We start from the raw sequence: 16,210 nt of genomic DNA on the forward strand, positions 1-16,210 counted from the left end.
TCTGTTCACATGAGTTAAAACGTACATATTGTATACATTTTTAAGGAGCTGTGCTAACATTTTAAATGCGTTCTTGCATGTGTATGATTAAGATGTTGACATTTTGATTTCAATGACGATAAAATGCTCTAGACAAAAATACATTATACATAACCCGTTGTACTGCTTGCGTCATTCGTCATATTGTCCATGGACAATCACACACTTCCACCAATGTTGTGCATGTAGAAATGCAAGTCAAGTAAAAACAGAGGACATTGATGGGTTTCAAGTAGCAAATTGATTTGTATTTTAATGTTACAAAATTGCACCAAGGTTACCGGGAGAACCAAATGAGGAAAAATAACTATTTACAAAGGAGAACAAAATTAGTCTACAAAATGTTGAGGTGGCTTGGATACAAAAAACAAATAATTAGTGGCATGATTTTTATGTGAGGAATAAAACAAACAAGGAGTCAATATTGAACAGTACCGTGTTGAAATAAAGGCAGCTTGTGGTTGATTTCATCCTCAGGCATCGCAGTCAGACAGGGCAAAAGTGTGGGGAACAGCACATTTAATACTGAAAACAAATGCATTATTTCAATGAGAAGTAGAAAAAAACACTAAGGAACATCCTAGTCACCCCCTGACTACACAGTGGAATTTCATTGGTTTGGTAAGTAATAACTCATATTCAATGGTCATTTCTCGTAAGACAAAGTGATACGTGTCCTCCGTACATTAAAACAAGCCATCCAACTCCAGAAGGCTTTTGTGAGGTTTGTGAAAGGTGTGGCACATCTTGATAACATCATACAATGGTTAGTCAGAGGACATGATGAAAACAACATTCAGATCCATGGAGTTTAGTTGGTCTCCTGGTCCTTCTCCAGGATGGAATATGACAGTCTGAAGACACATTACTATTTTCTTCATCCACATAAGTATTTGTAAGGCCATATTGCTCTGTTTTTAGTTTGGCTTTGGGGAATTACATTGTAATTCTACTGATAGTGTTAAGGCACTTTTCAGATATTGTGCAGACGCAAAATGTTCCGAGATGGTCTTCTTTCCTCTACGGCACAGCGCTGCAATACTGCTACTAGCATCCATTCAAACGCAATACTGACAGTCATACGACAGTCGCACATCTTTACCATTCATATCATCACATCAGAGATTGGCCGAAAAGAGTGATGCAGCAAGCTAAGGAGAAAAAGATACAGTAGATGAAGTGGCTACCAAAAGGAGGTGTAGACACACAATGTGCACTTCCCATTGTAAACCACTGACAGTAAAGGAAAGAATGTGACATGCGTTTTGTCTATAGTGTCATAAAAAAAAGAAGACGATCATTTAGACAATGATTGATGAAAAAGTCACGTGATGCAGATTTGGGCCCAGGACTCCCTGGTTAAGGCCAAATTTTACTTGCATTCATAGTTAAGGCTTTTGACATGAGGAAAAACTCATAGAACTTCTGAATAAAGGTTCCTTTGATTCTGAGCACAGTAACGAGTAACCACAGTCTTTAGTGTTTGAAGTGTCCTCCGACCTCCTATAAGGCTGCATAGTCTTTCTCTGAGGTGTGCATCATGCTTAAACCGTCCAGTGGCACTATAGCACGTCCTGCCCTCCACCTCAACATGAGTTCAGCATGACCACGGTAGAGGAGCCAAGGCCATGGGACATTACATGCAGCGAGAGAGAGGGGGAGGTTAGGTTTATTAAGATTCAGCTTTTTATCCCAGTCAATGTGGCCTCCTCTCCGCTACCTCTGAACGATGTCACTGATCTCTTTGACAGACGAGAGCAGCTTGCTGAAGTCCTGCTGCGCTCCGCTGGTGCCCCCGGTGGTAGCAGGGCAGATCTGCAGCTCGCGCAGGCTGCTCTCCAGCTTGTTGATGGCCTCGCGGAAGGCAAACTTGTTCCTCATCTGCTGGATGGACTCCACGTAGCTGACGCAGTACTTGGACAGGTTCTTGCCTGCCTCCAGCACGGCACTGTGGCTGCCTGTCTGCTCAGAGTTGCGGCCGATGGCGGCGCGCAGCAGCTCCATGCCCTCCAGGACCATTTCCCTGGTGATGGCCGAGTTGGGTTGGCGCTCCGGGGGCGCACGTGTCTTCCTCAGGGAGCGGCGGGTGTTCATGAGGGGGATAAAGGCTGTGGGAGAGGCCTGGTCTCCTGGGGAGGTGAGGGAGGAGAAGCCCAGGGGACTGGAGGTGGAGCCAGACACTGAAGAGGACGAGGAGGATGTCTTTAATTGCTGTGGTTTGGAGGAGGTGGTGCTGAGGGTGGGTTTCTTGTGGGCCTCCAGGGGAGAGCGGGCTTGGTCACTGGGGCTGGATGGGTAGTGGGGGTCTGAGGCCTTGGCTTTGGCATCTGTGGGGGAGGGGAGCTCGTGAGTGGGGCTGCGGGAGATCTTGCCCGTCTTGGCGCTGGAGGGCGGGGGTGGAGGGGGAGCAGGCTTGGGCTTCTGGAACTTACCTCTCTCCCTGGGGCCGGAGGAGTCCAGGTTGGGTTTGTGGCGGCGTGCCCTGCACTCGTCCCCAGCTGCCCCCAAAGCAGGAAACACGTTGGGCTTGAGCAGCTCGGCCTGCAGGGCGCTGGTCTTGGAGTTGTCCACCCCCAGCCCTAGAAGCCTTCTGCTAAGCTTGGGCGTCAGGGTCTGGAGGCTGGGCTCAGCATCCTTAAACACCTCGTCCGACATGTCCTCTGTCTTCTTGGGCAGGCGGGGTGGGGGGGTTAGGGTGCCCATGCGAGGGGCGCTGATCTCTAGCTTCTCGTTGGCCCTCTTACGTGGCAGGGCGGGCTTGTCCCCGAAGGTGCCCGAGTCAAAGTGGCCTTTGTGCAGGTCGCGTGGCAGCGTGACTGACTTCCACTCAGTGCGCTCCGAGCCCGGGGGCATGCTAGAGGCCGAGGAGGAGCGCAGGAAACGCTTGGAGTTAGACACTATATCCTCTTCACTGGGTGGGGTGGTGGCTGTTTTACCGACTACACTGGGCACCACCAGCGTACCTTTCTTCCTGGCATGATGCGGGGGGAACAGGGGGCCCGGGTAGGTGGGGCCCCCGTTGGTAATACCCCCTACCCCGTTGTTGTTAGTGCTCGGGAACTTGCTGGGGTCGATGGTATGTGTATCACTGAAGGCTATGGAGACGTTGTTGAAGTCGTCTCGTTGGTCGGGCGCTAGCCTCAGTCTCTCTGCGTGTCCGTCCATCTCCCTGAAAGAGCTGCTGCGTTTGGGTGGGGCGGGCGCCGTCTTCTTCTTCTTCTTGATGAGGTTGAAGAGGCTGTTCCGGGACTTGTCCTTGTCTTTGGGCAGGAGGCGGTCGTCCTCATTCAGGTTGCTGTCCAGGAACGGACGCTCTTTCCTGGGGAGCATGGGGGACACGGCCACCTCCGGCTCCACAGCGTCTGGGTGAACACACAGATATGCAAATCATCAGTTGTTTGAGTAACACTCAACACAGAAAAATCATCAGAAGACAATGTAGTAGAAGAAAGACAAATTGTCCCAATGATGTTTTGGCATCTGTTAAATATGGGTTGCATCCACTTTAGGGTGCAGCGCATTGGGACGAGGGGTAGGTGAGTCTCACCAGGGCTGTCTCCGTCTCTGTCCACGTTCCTACGGAGGGTCCTGGTCTTGGTGGGCAGCTGTGGAGCCTGTTGGATGGGGGCCAGTGTCACCTTCTTCCCTTTCTTCCCCAGCTCCTTCTCCACCTCTGTCACATAATACACACACACAAACATCAGAGACTGTATTAACCTACTACTTCCTCTGATAACCCTTAAACTACTCTGAAGTACAGCACCTGGAAAACAGATGGCAAACTAACTCTTCTAAACTGAAATGGTAATGACCCAAATCTCTCGATCCGATTTTTTTGCAACTCTAGCACAAAACCTACAGCTACAGTGAGGGGAAAAAGTATTTGATCCCCTGCTGATTTTGTACGTTTGCCCACTGACAAAGAAATGATCTGTCTATAATTTTAATGGTAGGTTTATTTGAACAGTGAGAGACAGAATAACAACAAATAAATCCAGAAAAACGCATATCAAAAATGTTATAAATTGATTTGCATTTTAATGAGGGAAATAAGTATTTGACCCACTCTCAATCAGAAAGATTTCTGGCTCCCAGGTGTCTTTTATACAGGTAACGAGCTGAGATTAGGAGCACACTCTTAATGGGAGTGCTCCTAATCTCAGTTTGTTACCTGTATAAAAGACACCTGTCCACAGAAGCAATCAATCAATCAGATTCCAAACTCTCCACCATGGCCAAGACCAAAGAGCTCTCCAAGGATGTCAGGGACAAGGCTGGAATGGGCTACAAGACCATCGCCAAGCAGCTTGGTGAGAAGGTGACAACAGTTGGTGCGATTATTCGCAAATGGAAGAAACACAAAAGAACTGTCAATCTCCCTCGGCCTGGGGCTCCATGCAAGATCTCACCTCGTGGAGTTGCAATGAGAATGGTGAAGAATCAGCCCAGAACTACACGGGAGGATCTTGAAAATGATCTCAAGGCAGCTGGGACCATAGTCACCAAGAAAACAATTGGTAACACACTACGCCGTGAAGGACTGAAATCCTGCAGCGCCCGCAAGGTCCCCCTGCTCAAGAAAGCACATATACAGGGCCGTCTGAAGTTTGCCAATTAACATCTGAATGATTCAGAGGAGAACTGGGTGAAAGTGTTGTGGTCAGATGAGACCAAAATCGAGCTCTTTGGCATCAACTCAACTCGCCGTGTTTGGAGGAGGAGGAATGCTGCCTATGACCCCAAGAACACCATCCCCACCGTCAAACATGGAGGTGGAAACATTATGCTTTGGGGGTGTTTTTCTGCTAAGGGGACAGGACAACTTCACTGCATCAAAGGGACGATGGACGGGGCCATGTACCGTCAAATCTTGGGTGAGAACCTCCTTCCCTCAGCCAGGGCATTGAAAATTGGTCATGGATGGGTATTCCAGCATGACAATGACCCAAAACACACGGCCAAGGCAACAAAGGAGTGGCTCAAGAAGAAGCACATTAAGGTCCTGGAGTGGCCTAGCCAGTCTCCAGAACTTAATCCCAATCTGTAGAGGGAGCTGAAGGTTTGAGTTGCCAAACGTCAGCCTCGAAACCTTAATGACTTGGAGAAGATCTGCAAAGAGGAGTGGAACAAAATCCCTCCTGAGATGTGTGCAAACCTGGAGGCCAACTACAAGAAACGTCTGACCTCTGTGATTGCCAACAAGGGTTTTGCCACCAAGTACTAAGTCATGTTTTGCAGAGGGGTCAAATACTTATTTCCCTCATTAAAATGCAAATCAATTTCTAACATTTTTGACATGCGTTTTTCTGGAATCTTTTGTTGTTATTCTGTCTCTCACTGTTCAAATAAACCTACCATTAAAATTATAGACTGATCATGTCTTTGTCAGTGGGAAAACGTACAAAATCAGCAGGGGATCAAATACTTTTTTCCCTCACTGTAATACCTCAAATGGAAGTTGTAGTTGCGGTCTTCAATTCAGCTATAACGTGTGTAATTGTGACGAGACGGGTGTTCTCACCGTCAGAAATGCTGGACTCCTGAAACATGGTCTCAAAGGCCTGGTGGGTCTCTGCAAAGGAGGGCCGTTCCGCAGGGTTCCACTTCCAGCCTGGGAGAGGAGAGAATAGTAAATTGGTAATGTCTAGAAGGGATACAGCTTATGTTAAATTAAGTCAAAAGTAGATTTTTTTGGGTGGATTTTAGCTAACCCTTTCCCTAAACTTAACCTAATTATCCTAACCTGCTACGTTAATTATCTTAATCTGCTGCAAAAGCTGTATCCCTTCTAGACCAAACCCAGGAATTTAGGTTTGGTACCAGTCAAAAAAACAGTGTGCATGATATGAATGTGTCTTGTTATTTCACTTATTTTTTTTACTGACTGGTTAAGCCAGGCTGTGCCATAGACCGATGAAAACCGAGTGTACAAAACATTAGGCACCCCCTTTTGCCCTCAGAACAGCCTCACATCGTTGGGGCATGGACTACAAGGTGTCGACAGCGTTCCACAGGGATGCTGGCCCATGTTGACTCCAATGCTTCCCACAGTTGTGTCAAGTTGGCTGTCCTTTGGGTGATGGACCATTCTTGATACACATGGGAAACTGTTGAGTGTGAAAAACCCAGCAGCGTTGCAGTTTCTAATACACTCAAACCGGTGCGCCCTAGCACCTACTACCATACCCCTTTCAAAGGCACTTAAATCTTAAAATCTTCACCCTCTGAATGGAATTTACATTTTAGTCATTTAGCAGACGCTCTTATCCAGAGCAACTTACAGTAGTGAATGCATACATTTTCATACTTTTCATACCCTGGCGTTGCGAGCGCCATGCTCTACCAACTGAGCCACACGGGACCCATACACAATCTACGTCTCAATTGTCTCAAGGCTTAAAGATCCTTATTTAATCTGTCTCCTCCCCTTAATCTACACTGATTGAAGTGGATTTAACAAGAAACCTCAATATGGGATCATAGCTTTCACCTGGATTCACCTGGTCAGTCTATGTCATGGAAAGAGCAAGGTTCCTAATGTTTTGTACACTCAGTGTATGTGTACTCACACGCCCTCATGAGCTGGTAGACCTTCTCTGGGCAGCCCTCCGGCCGGTCCATGCGGTAGTCCTTCTCTAGGAGCTCATACACCTGGGAGAGGTCTATGCCAGGGTACGGAGACATCCCATAGGTGGCGATCTCCCATAGCAACACTCCGAACGCTGGGAGTTTGGGATGAAGTACAGAGATGAGTCCATTATTATTAATGACATTGTAATCATAAATGGTATACACTGAACAAAAATATAAACGCAACATTTTACTGAGTTACATTTCATATAAGGAAGTCAGTCAATTTAAATAAATAAATTAGGCCTAGAGTTGATCAGGCTGTTGATTGTGGCCTGTGGAATGTTGGCCCACTCCTCTTTAATGGCTGTGCGAAGTTGCTGGATATTGGCTGGAACTGGAACACGCTGTCGTACACGTCGTTCCAGAGCACCCCAAACATGCTGAATGGGTGACATTGTCTGGTGAGTATGTAGGCCATGGAAGAACTGGAACATTTTCAGCTTCCAGGAATTGTGTACAGATCCTTTCAACATGGGGCCATGCATTATCATGCTGAAACATGAGGTGATGGCGGAGGATGAATGGCACGACAATGGGCCTCAGGATCTCGTCACGGTATGTCTGTGCATTCAAATTGCCATCGATAAAATGCAATTGTGTTCCTTGTCTGTAGCTTATGCCTGCCCATACCATAACCCCAACGCCACCATGGGGCACTCTCTTCACAACGTTGACATCAGCAAACCGCTCACCCACACGACGCCATACACACTACACTGTCTGCCATCTACCCGGTACAGTTGAAACAGGGATTCATCCGTGAAGAGCACACGTGGCAGTGGCCATCGAAGGTGAGCATTTGCCCACTGAAGTCGGTTATGACGCCGAACTGCAGTCAGGTCAAGACCCTTGTGAGGACGACGAGCACGCAGATGAGCTTCCCTGAGACGTCTTCTGACAGTTTGTGCAGAAATTCTTTGGTTATGCAAAACCACAGTTTCATCAGCTGTCCGGGTGGCTGGTCTCAGACGATCCCGCAGGTGAAGTTGGATGTGGAGGTCCTGGCTTGGTGTGGTTACACGTGGCCTGCAGTTGTGAGGCCGGTTGGACGTACTGCCAAATTCTCTAAAACAACGTTGAATGAACATTCAATTCTCTGGTGGACATTCCTGCAGTCAGCATGCCAATTACACGCTCCCTCAAAACTTGAGACATCTGTGGCATTGTGTTGTGTGACAAAACTGCACATTTTAGTGGCCTTTTATTATCCCCAGCACAAGGTGCACCTGTGTAATGATCATGCTGTTTAATCAGCTTCTTGATATGCCATACCTTTCAGGTGGATGGATTAAATTGGCAAAGGAGAAATGCTCACTAACAAGGATGTAAACTAATTTGTGCACAACATTTTAGAGAAATAAGCTTTTTGTGCGTTTGGAAAATGTCTGGGATATTTTATTTTAGATCATGAAACATGGGACCAACACTTTACATGTGGTATTTATATTTTTGTTCAGTATAAGTAATTCTAAATATCAGAAATACATTTGTCTGAGTTACTTTGTCATATCCAAACTCACCCCAGACGTCAGATTTGATGGAGAACTTGTTGTACGCCAGGCTCTCTGGGGCAGTCCACTTGATGGGGAACTTGGCCCCAGCGTGGGCCGTGTACGTGTCCCCCGTCATCAGCCTGCTCAGCCCAAAGTCTGCCACTTTCACCAGGTGGTTCTCCCCTACCAGACAGTTACGGGCTGCCAGGTCCCTGGAGCAAAGACAGGAGACAGAGGGGGCATGGCGTCAAAGGCAGCACTATGTATTTATTTTGGATGGCAATCTCTTCTAATATCCATGTCTTGAAGTGTTGGAGTTGTGTGCGCACTTGAGCAAGAAGCGGAGTCTCGACAAGCTTGACAATCGACGAGAGGATATAAATCATATCACCTTCTATCATAAAACATGCTGGGGCAAAGTCAATCTCACAGCAAAAGCACACATACAGCGCATTCTTAAAGTATTCAGACCACTTGACTTTTTCCACTTTCTTACGTTACAGCCTTATTCTAAAATGTATTAAATTAAAATGTTTCCTCATCAATCTACACACAATACCCCATAATGACAAAGCGAAAACAGTTTTTTTGAAATGTTTGCAAATCTATAAAAAAATAATATATAATAATAACTTATTCAGACCCTTTGCTATGAGACTCAAAATTGAGCTCAGGTGGATCCTGTTTCCATTGATCATCCTTTGATCATCCTTGAGATGTTTCTACAACTTGATTGGAGTCCACCTGTGGTAAATTCAATTGAATGGACATGATTTGGAAAGGCACACACCTGTCTATATAAGGTCCCACAGTTGACAGTGCATGTCAGAGCAAAAACCAAGCCATGAGGTCGAAGGAATTGTCCGTAGAGCTCCGAGACAGGATTGTGTCGAGGCACAGATCTGGGGAAGGGTACTAAAAAATGTCTGCAGCATTGAAGGTCCCCAAGAACACAGTGCCCTCCATCATTCTTAAATGGAAGAAATTTGGAACCACCAAGACTCTTCCTAGAGCTGGCCGTCCGGCCAAACTGAGCAATCAGGGGAGAAGGGCCTTGGACAGGGAGGTGACCAAAAACCCGATGGTCATTCTGACATAGCTCCAGAGTTCCTCTGTTGAGATGGGAGAACCTTCCAGAAGGACAACCATCTCTGCAGCACTCCACCAATCAGGCCTTTATGGTAGAGTGGCCAGACGGAAGCCACTCCTCAGTAAAAGGCACATGACTGCCCGCTTGGAGTTTGCCAAAAGCCAACTAAAGACTCTCAGACCATGAGAAACAATATTCTCTGGTCTGATGAAACCAAGATTGACCTCTTTTGCCTGAATAACAAGCATCATGTCTTGAGGAAACCTGGCACCATCCCTCCGGTAAAGCATGGTGGTGGCAGCATCATGCTATGGAGATGTTCTTCAGCGGCAGGGACTGGGAGACTAGTCAGGATCGTGGGAAAGATTAACAGAGCAAAGTACAGAGAGATCCTTGATGAAAACCTGCTCCAGAGCGTTCAGGACCTCAGACTGGGGCGAAGGTTCACCTTCCAACAGAACAACGACCCTAAGCACACAGCCAAGACAACGCAGGAGTGGCTTCGGGACAAGTCTCTGAATGTCCTTGAGTGGCCCAGCCTGAGCCCGGACTTGAACACGATCTCTGGAGAGACCTAACAGAGCTTGAGAGGATCTGCAGAGAAGAATGGAAGAAACTCCCCAAATACAGGTGTGCCAAGATTGTAGCGTCATACCCAAGAAGACTTGAGGCTGTAATCACTGCCAAAGTACTGAGTAAAGGGTCCGAATACTTATGGAAATGTAATTTCAGTTTTTACATTTTTATAAATTTGCACACAAAAAAATGTTGAGGGGGGGAAAACAATTTAATCAATTTTAGAATAAGGCTATAACATAAGAACATTTGGAAAAAGTCAAGGGGTCTGAATACTTTCCGAATGCACTGTATAATTTCTTTGTCTAGGTCGAGAAGAGGACAAGTGATGAAAGAGTGAGGAGCAGGAAAGATGAGTGAAGAAGGGGAAGAAATGGGAAGAGAGAGAGTGTCATGTCTCACCTGTGGATGAAGTTCTTCCTCTCCAGGTACTCCATGGCGGAGGAGATCTGCGTGGCCATGTGGAGCAGCACCACAGCGTTCACCTCCTCCCTGTTACACTCCCTCAGGTAGTCCAGCAGGTTGCCATGGGTCATGAACTCTGTGATGATGTAGAACGGAGGCTCCCGCGTGCACACGCCTGACAGAGAGAGAGGGACAAAGTTAGTTACAGCACTGACAATGGCAGTACAGAGTTGCTTTTCAGGAACAGACAATTATAGGACATCTGCAACTGAAAAGTGTTGTTCCACAGTAACTCACCCAGTAGCTGTACCAGGTTGGGGTGTTTGATCTCCTTCATGACAGCAGCCTCCTTCAGGAACTCCTCCACCTCCATGGTGTCCTCCTGAGTGGGTGAGAACAGGACTAGAGGGTCAACCACACACATCAGGAGAAAATACATTCAAACAGATAGCTACATCTAGAGGCCATCGTTACATGTTTTCTACATGGAACTACCTATAGAAGCTTTACAATAAGTGTGTTTGCTCAGCAGATGTCTCTGTTCTACACCTATGTGCCACCAGGAGGTGGTATACTCAGCACGGTTTCCAGTCTCAGATCCCATCACGTCATCTGAAACCGCACTCTTATTTTCCATCTGCCTAACTAAGATTTCAGCAGCTAACAGACGATATTGACATTGTCATTAACTCATTCTGATGGTCCAATCTCACTCCCTGAACTCCCAACAAATCTCCCTGCGTACCTTGAGGGTCTTGACAGCCACAGTGAGGCTGTACTTCTTCCAGACCCCCTCGTAGACCTCGCCATACTGCCCTCCTCCCAGCTTGTGCTTCATGGTGATGTCAGTACGCTCCATCTCCCACTTGTCGTAGTTGGGTGACACGCCGTAGATGGTGGGCTTGTTGCGTTTGGGCGCTGGGTAGTGCAGCGTGGTGATGAGGCCGTCGGCCACCGTGGAGTGGTGGTGCACCAGCTCTGCCAGGGTGTTAAAACGACTCTCAGACGACACGTATAGCTGGAGAGAGGGAGATGCCGTTTTGAGTTTACATTGTATGACTATTAATCCCATAACAGATTGTATGACTTAAACCCATAACAGTAAGGAGATTCAGAAAAACGAGTTGTGGGTTTAAATCCAGCTCCATATGCTGCAGCAAGTATGAACAATGCAGCAAAGAGGATAGATTCTTCTGTAAAATGAACCAACTGAACTGGCTGGATAATATGTGGAATAGCAGCAACACTCTCAAAAAGCATTGGGAGCAAGAAATGCACTTTCCAGCTGCAGACAATCTCTGGTGAGGGATCTTGGTCAAGGCTGACTGGACACAGTCTTTTCCATTGTCCATGTCTTACATAAGACCTCAGTCCCAGATCCTGTGTTCAGTGTGCTATGCATGGCCTGTTCCACTCTAGAAACATTTTGTAGTCTGCACATCTTCACAAATGGATGGCTTTTTATAGTTTAACAGAATGTAAATGGATATAATGTAGGTAGGTACTGACTGAGCAGATGGATAGTTAAAGAAAAACCTGAAAAGAGCAGCATCCGAAGGTCTTGAACAATGAAGAGACTAAAGCTCCAGCTTGAACACTTACGTAAGCAGGGCCTGTCTCTCAGGAACAATCATCCCAGCAGGGGATCTATTTCATTAACGCAGGAATCTGGGCTGATCAGAATACTGTTAATCACTCAATCTGTGTTGTGTGGGGGTGATATGAGGAGTGTTCCACAGACAGGAGAGATGAGGTACAGATATTGGAAAAGTCTGCATTCCAGACGGCTGAATATAAGTACAGTGGGAGATAGTGGAACTGCAGGGGGTAGGGAGGGTGGGAGATTGAAAGTCTGTGTGTGCATGTGTTAAAGTACGAGTGTGTGTGTGTGTGTGTGTGTGTGTGTGTGTGTGCTTGTGCTGGTCTGTCCTTGTCTGGTGGCTGCCGATCCACTCGCTCACCTCTGTGCAGTAAGGAATGCTGCAGTGGTTTACCTCAGCTGGCCGGACAGACAGCTGGGTCAAGAGAGGAGAGAAGACGGTTGGCAGACTGACTATCCTAATATTCATATATGGCTTCTTTCTCTGTCTCCTTTCCTCATGACCACTATTAAGGGTTGGTGTAGCACACAAGCAGGGTGTGTCCTAATAGTAATATAAGGCCTCCTTTCCTTCAAGCTCCCTTCAAACTGAGGTAGACAGTACAGGCTTCTACAATGAAAGATGATGATTGAGGTGAAAATATACTTGGTTGATACTGCACTATTGGGTCCTCATTTTTCCCACTGTCTGTATCTTCACCTGGATTTGGCCCCCAGCATCTTTCTGATACCTTTTGAGGTCAGCGGTCATGAAGGAGAGGAGAGGCCATTTTAGAGTGTTGGAACGTAGGCCTCTGACCTTAACCAGCTCCAGACCTGCCATGTCCAGACCTGCCATGTCCTCTCTAAATGAGCCTTTCCCAGAGGGGGTAGAATAAGCTGCTCTGTGGAGACCTCCACTAAAGCCCACTGACAGTCAGGCCACTTACAGCTGCCTCAGATAATCACTGTTAGCCAGAGAGAGAGATAAAACCACTGGCTGTTTAGAACTTGGGGACATAGTCTCTGGGGCACCATTTCATATAAAGATGTGCTGTGGCGATGTGATAGAATAGATGTTGGATGTTTGGGTGTGTACTGTCTGTGTGTACTGTCTGTGTGTACTGTCTGTGTGTACTGTCTATCCTCACCTTCCCGTCGGAGGCCGTGTTGATCCTGTAGTGGTAGACGCGTCCCTCGTAGCGCAGTGAGATGGACCTCTGCCCGGGGCTGCTCTCGCTCTCCCTGACCAGGAAGCTGCCGTTGATGCCCGAGCTGAGCAGGTACTCTGCTGCGTTGCGCGACACAGGCCCATGGTACCAGCTGTGCTTCTCCAGGCTGTTGACCGGAGTGATGTAGTTACTGGGCACCCAGCCCTGGCCGTGGTTGGTCTGCGCCTCGCACCACTCCCCATTATGGTTGTAACCCAGGACTCGCAGCTTCTCTCCTGCACGGGGGACATGCCATTAGGGTGAAATCAGGGGAAACTACAGGGGGTATCTACAGTCAGACCTTATATGAGTATGGCAGGTGGTGTACATAGACACCACTCCAAGTAGGCCTATATTTCAACTGGCTACAGGATAAACTTGACATGTAAAAGAGACTTGCTATAGAATGGTTGCTTGCTATAAGTTACTAGTATAGTGACTATCCTCTCTATAAAGGTTCTAGATTTGACACAGTTGAGGCTATGCTTACGAGGAGACTGTGCTAACTGTTTTTCCATTTGCGTCATAGACAAACATGAAAGTGTTGTTAGTCTGAGGTGACACTATGCCACATGCCCACTATTCTGAAACTGAGCCAGGCTGGTCAATCTTTGACTCAGGAATCCACTGTATCTAATACAATGTTTACTCAGATTGTAACACTGGGTTTCTTTCCGTTGGTCTTGAGGTTAGCAGGGTTGACATCACTGTCTGCTCCCAGTTTTAGACTTAAGTTTACATAGCGGCTCAGCATAAAACTACAATTCACAAAACGCTTTACTGCAAGTGTCAATAGCTGATAATATACTTATTTCTAAACTTTAAGATTAAATCTGTGACTCTGAATAAATTGGAAGAACTTTTCAATTTGGAGGCATGAAGCAAACCCAACCCCCTAAATGTTTCTTATAAATTAGATGACCAAATAAATTAGACGACCTTATTTAATATATTACATAACATGTTTTGGATCTGTATTTCCTAGTCCTTTAAAGTTTTCCTCTGCATCCCATCCTCCACGCTCTCTCTCCTGCAACTGCTGCATTGTTTTCCAGCTGCTCCAGTGGAAAGAACTTGCGTGTGAGTGGACAGCCAGGAAGTGAGCGTCATAGGGAGAGATAGGGAACGGGACGCAAATATGTGGATTTCCAGTCAGATACGTCACACTCGAAACCCTCCCCATCCCCCTGGGAGGGCACTGTACCCATCTCAGCACAGTCAGAAGTTTAAGGAAGAGGAGAACACTCATGCACACACACACTCCGTCTGTCCTGTTTAACTGCTGCTGCTGAGGGCCGTTTTGCACATTGACCCCATGACCAGTGACTGAGGCAGATCCCTGACCACAATATTCCCAGAGGGAGTATTTTCACAAAGCCTGATGCTCTCTGGGCTATGATGGACGGTTTTATTGTTAATCGTTTCAGAGCACAGATAAATGGTTTTCTGACGGCTGTCTGGATGGAAAATGAATGTACTCTCACAGAGATGGACTCACAGCGCAGAGCTGGGGGCCGTTCCATTTCATGTCACGTCATAGTAGTGAAACTCAATTCCTGAATTGACAAGAATTTTAAGATATTGATCCCAACTCCCACCGAGACAGAATCTCTCTGTCACCTCACACACACACACGATTCTCTTACCTTTAGTTATGCTGAGAGTGTTGTCCCCACTGGCCACAAAGTCATAGAGTGCAACAAACAGGTTAGGGTCATTCTCGCTGGGTCCGGACAAAAGATTTTCTTTGGAGTTCCAGCGGGCTGCTTCTGTCAGACCCTGGGGCTCAAAGTCTGGTCTCTGGAGAGCTTCTAGAACATACAACAGACAGGTCCAACATTAGAACATGTCTTTATCTATTAAACAAGCGGACTTTGTGTTAAATAAACCAACAACAAATCAGGTGAATAGCCTTCCTATCACCTTGTCATAGAAACATAGCCTGGGTTCCAGTCTGTTTAGCTTTCATTCCTTGTCATGCTTAATGTAAAATTCATCAGGAGTTGGCAAGAGAGCAGAAACAGACTTGCACCCAGGCTAATACAGAGAAAGCAGAAAAAGAGAAAGCAATGCTTAATGTGCTGGCATTTCAGAACAGGTATTGTCACTGCTTCAGTCTATTCCATGGACACACACAGACACTAACACATTCACACCTGTATGTGTTCTTTTAAAAATATACTCCAGACTTCTGAGAACCTCCCCACGTCACATCGAAGGAACATTTCCCCTGGCCTGCACAGCTGCTGTGATTTGACTATGGTATTAAAGGCAGCAATATTAACTGAGATCTTTAATAAAAGGCCAGTCCAATAACATAGTCCATCTTTCCACTACCTGTACGTTTCATTTCCTGGAGTTCTAGGCTTTCCTTTCAATTTCAATACTTTGTTTTCAATAACAAGACTCTCCAATAAGAGTTGGCCCATCATTGTCTCTAATTTTGTAGTGAGAGGGGAAATTCGAGCTGCGTTAAACTTCCAATTAGGGCTGGAATAACAGGCACTTCAACCACAGATTATGCTCATTATACTCAAATAATGGGACTTTGAGAGGGCTTTGGATGCAACGTCAAGGTTACCAGAACTGGAATGAGTTGCAGAGAGGAGAGGTGGAATACATAGAGAAGGAAAGAGAAAGGGAAAGAGATAGAAGAGGGAATTTGTATTGAAGCCCGGCTGGCCCACACAGTGACTTCATTGTGTGGCCAGCGTCGCTGTCAGCACACGTGTTTCAGCACCTTGCAGCTCTCAGACACTAGGACCAGGGAGAGGCATTTGATCATCTGCTGAGGCCATAGAGATACCAGAGAGAAAGGACAAAGCTATGGGTAGTAGGCTAGCCTACTAAGTTTTTGCAAAAATATTCAGTTCAAGAGAAAGGCATGCTGTGATATATTGAACCCTGGCAGAGCACTGATCCTTGACTGTTATGATTTTCATCTGTATCTTATGTCAAACCAACACCTTTTGTGTAGGTGATAAGTGTTGGGTGGTCAACTGAGCCCTGGCAGAGCAATCTGGTGAAATGCAGAGAGGTAGGCTATTTGGTGATCTACTGTGGAGCCACATTACATGATGAGATCGACTGAGAGGGAGAAAGATGGGATAAATCCATGGTCACCACAAACAGCTGACAGTCTGGGCGCTGGACTCTAACTGGGCACATGACAGAGATTAGGGAT

At 46.7% G+C, this 16,210-nt stretch overlaps 1 protein-coding gene across 2 annotated transcripts in view; it reads right to left on the bottom strand.

Annotated features, from left to right (window-relative positions):
- Positions 1 to 261: 261 nt before the first annotated feature.
- Positions 262 to 16,210, bottom strand: part of LOC121541667 (tyrosine-protein kinase ABL1) — a 49,670-nt gene continuing 33,721 nt past the window's right edge. For both annotated transcript variants that reach the window (XM_041850867.1, XM_041850868.1), the window contains exons 2-11: positions 14,673 to 14,837; positions 12,967 to 13,262; positions 10,982 to 11,254; positions 10,534 to 10,618; positions 10,234 to 10,411; positions 8,193 to 8,377; positions 6,609 to 6,761; positions 5,561 to 5,650; positions 3,587 to 3,712; positions 262 to 3,401 (exon numbers count right to left, since the gene is read on the bottom strand). In XM_041850867.1, coding sequence (XP_041706801.1) covers positions 1,756 to 3,401; positions 3,587 to 3,712; positions 5,561 to 5,650; positions 6,609 to 6,761; positions 8,193 to 8,377; positions 10,234 to 10,411; positions 10,534 to 10,618; positions 10,982 to 11,254; positions 12,967 to 13,262; positions 14,673 to 14,837 — 3,197 coding nt within the window. In that variant the 3' untranslated portion in view covers positions 262 to 1,755. The remainder of the gene's footprint in view (positions 3,402 to 3,586; positions 3,713 to 5,560; positions 5,651 to 6,608; positions 6,762 to 8,192; positions 8,378 to 10,233; positions 10,412 to 10,533; positions 10,619 to 10,981; positions 11,255 to 12,966; positions 13,263 to 14,672; positions 14,838 to 16,210) is intronic.

This window comes from Coregonus clupeaformis, chromosome 27, assembly GCF_020615455.1.
Source record: "Coregonus clupeaformis isolate EN_2021a chromosome 27, ASM2061545v1, whole genome shotgun sequence".
Lineage (NCBI taxonomy): Eukaryota > Metazoa > Chordata > Actinopteri > Salmoniformes > Salmonidae > Coregonus > Coregonus clupeaformis.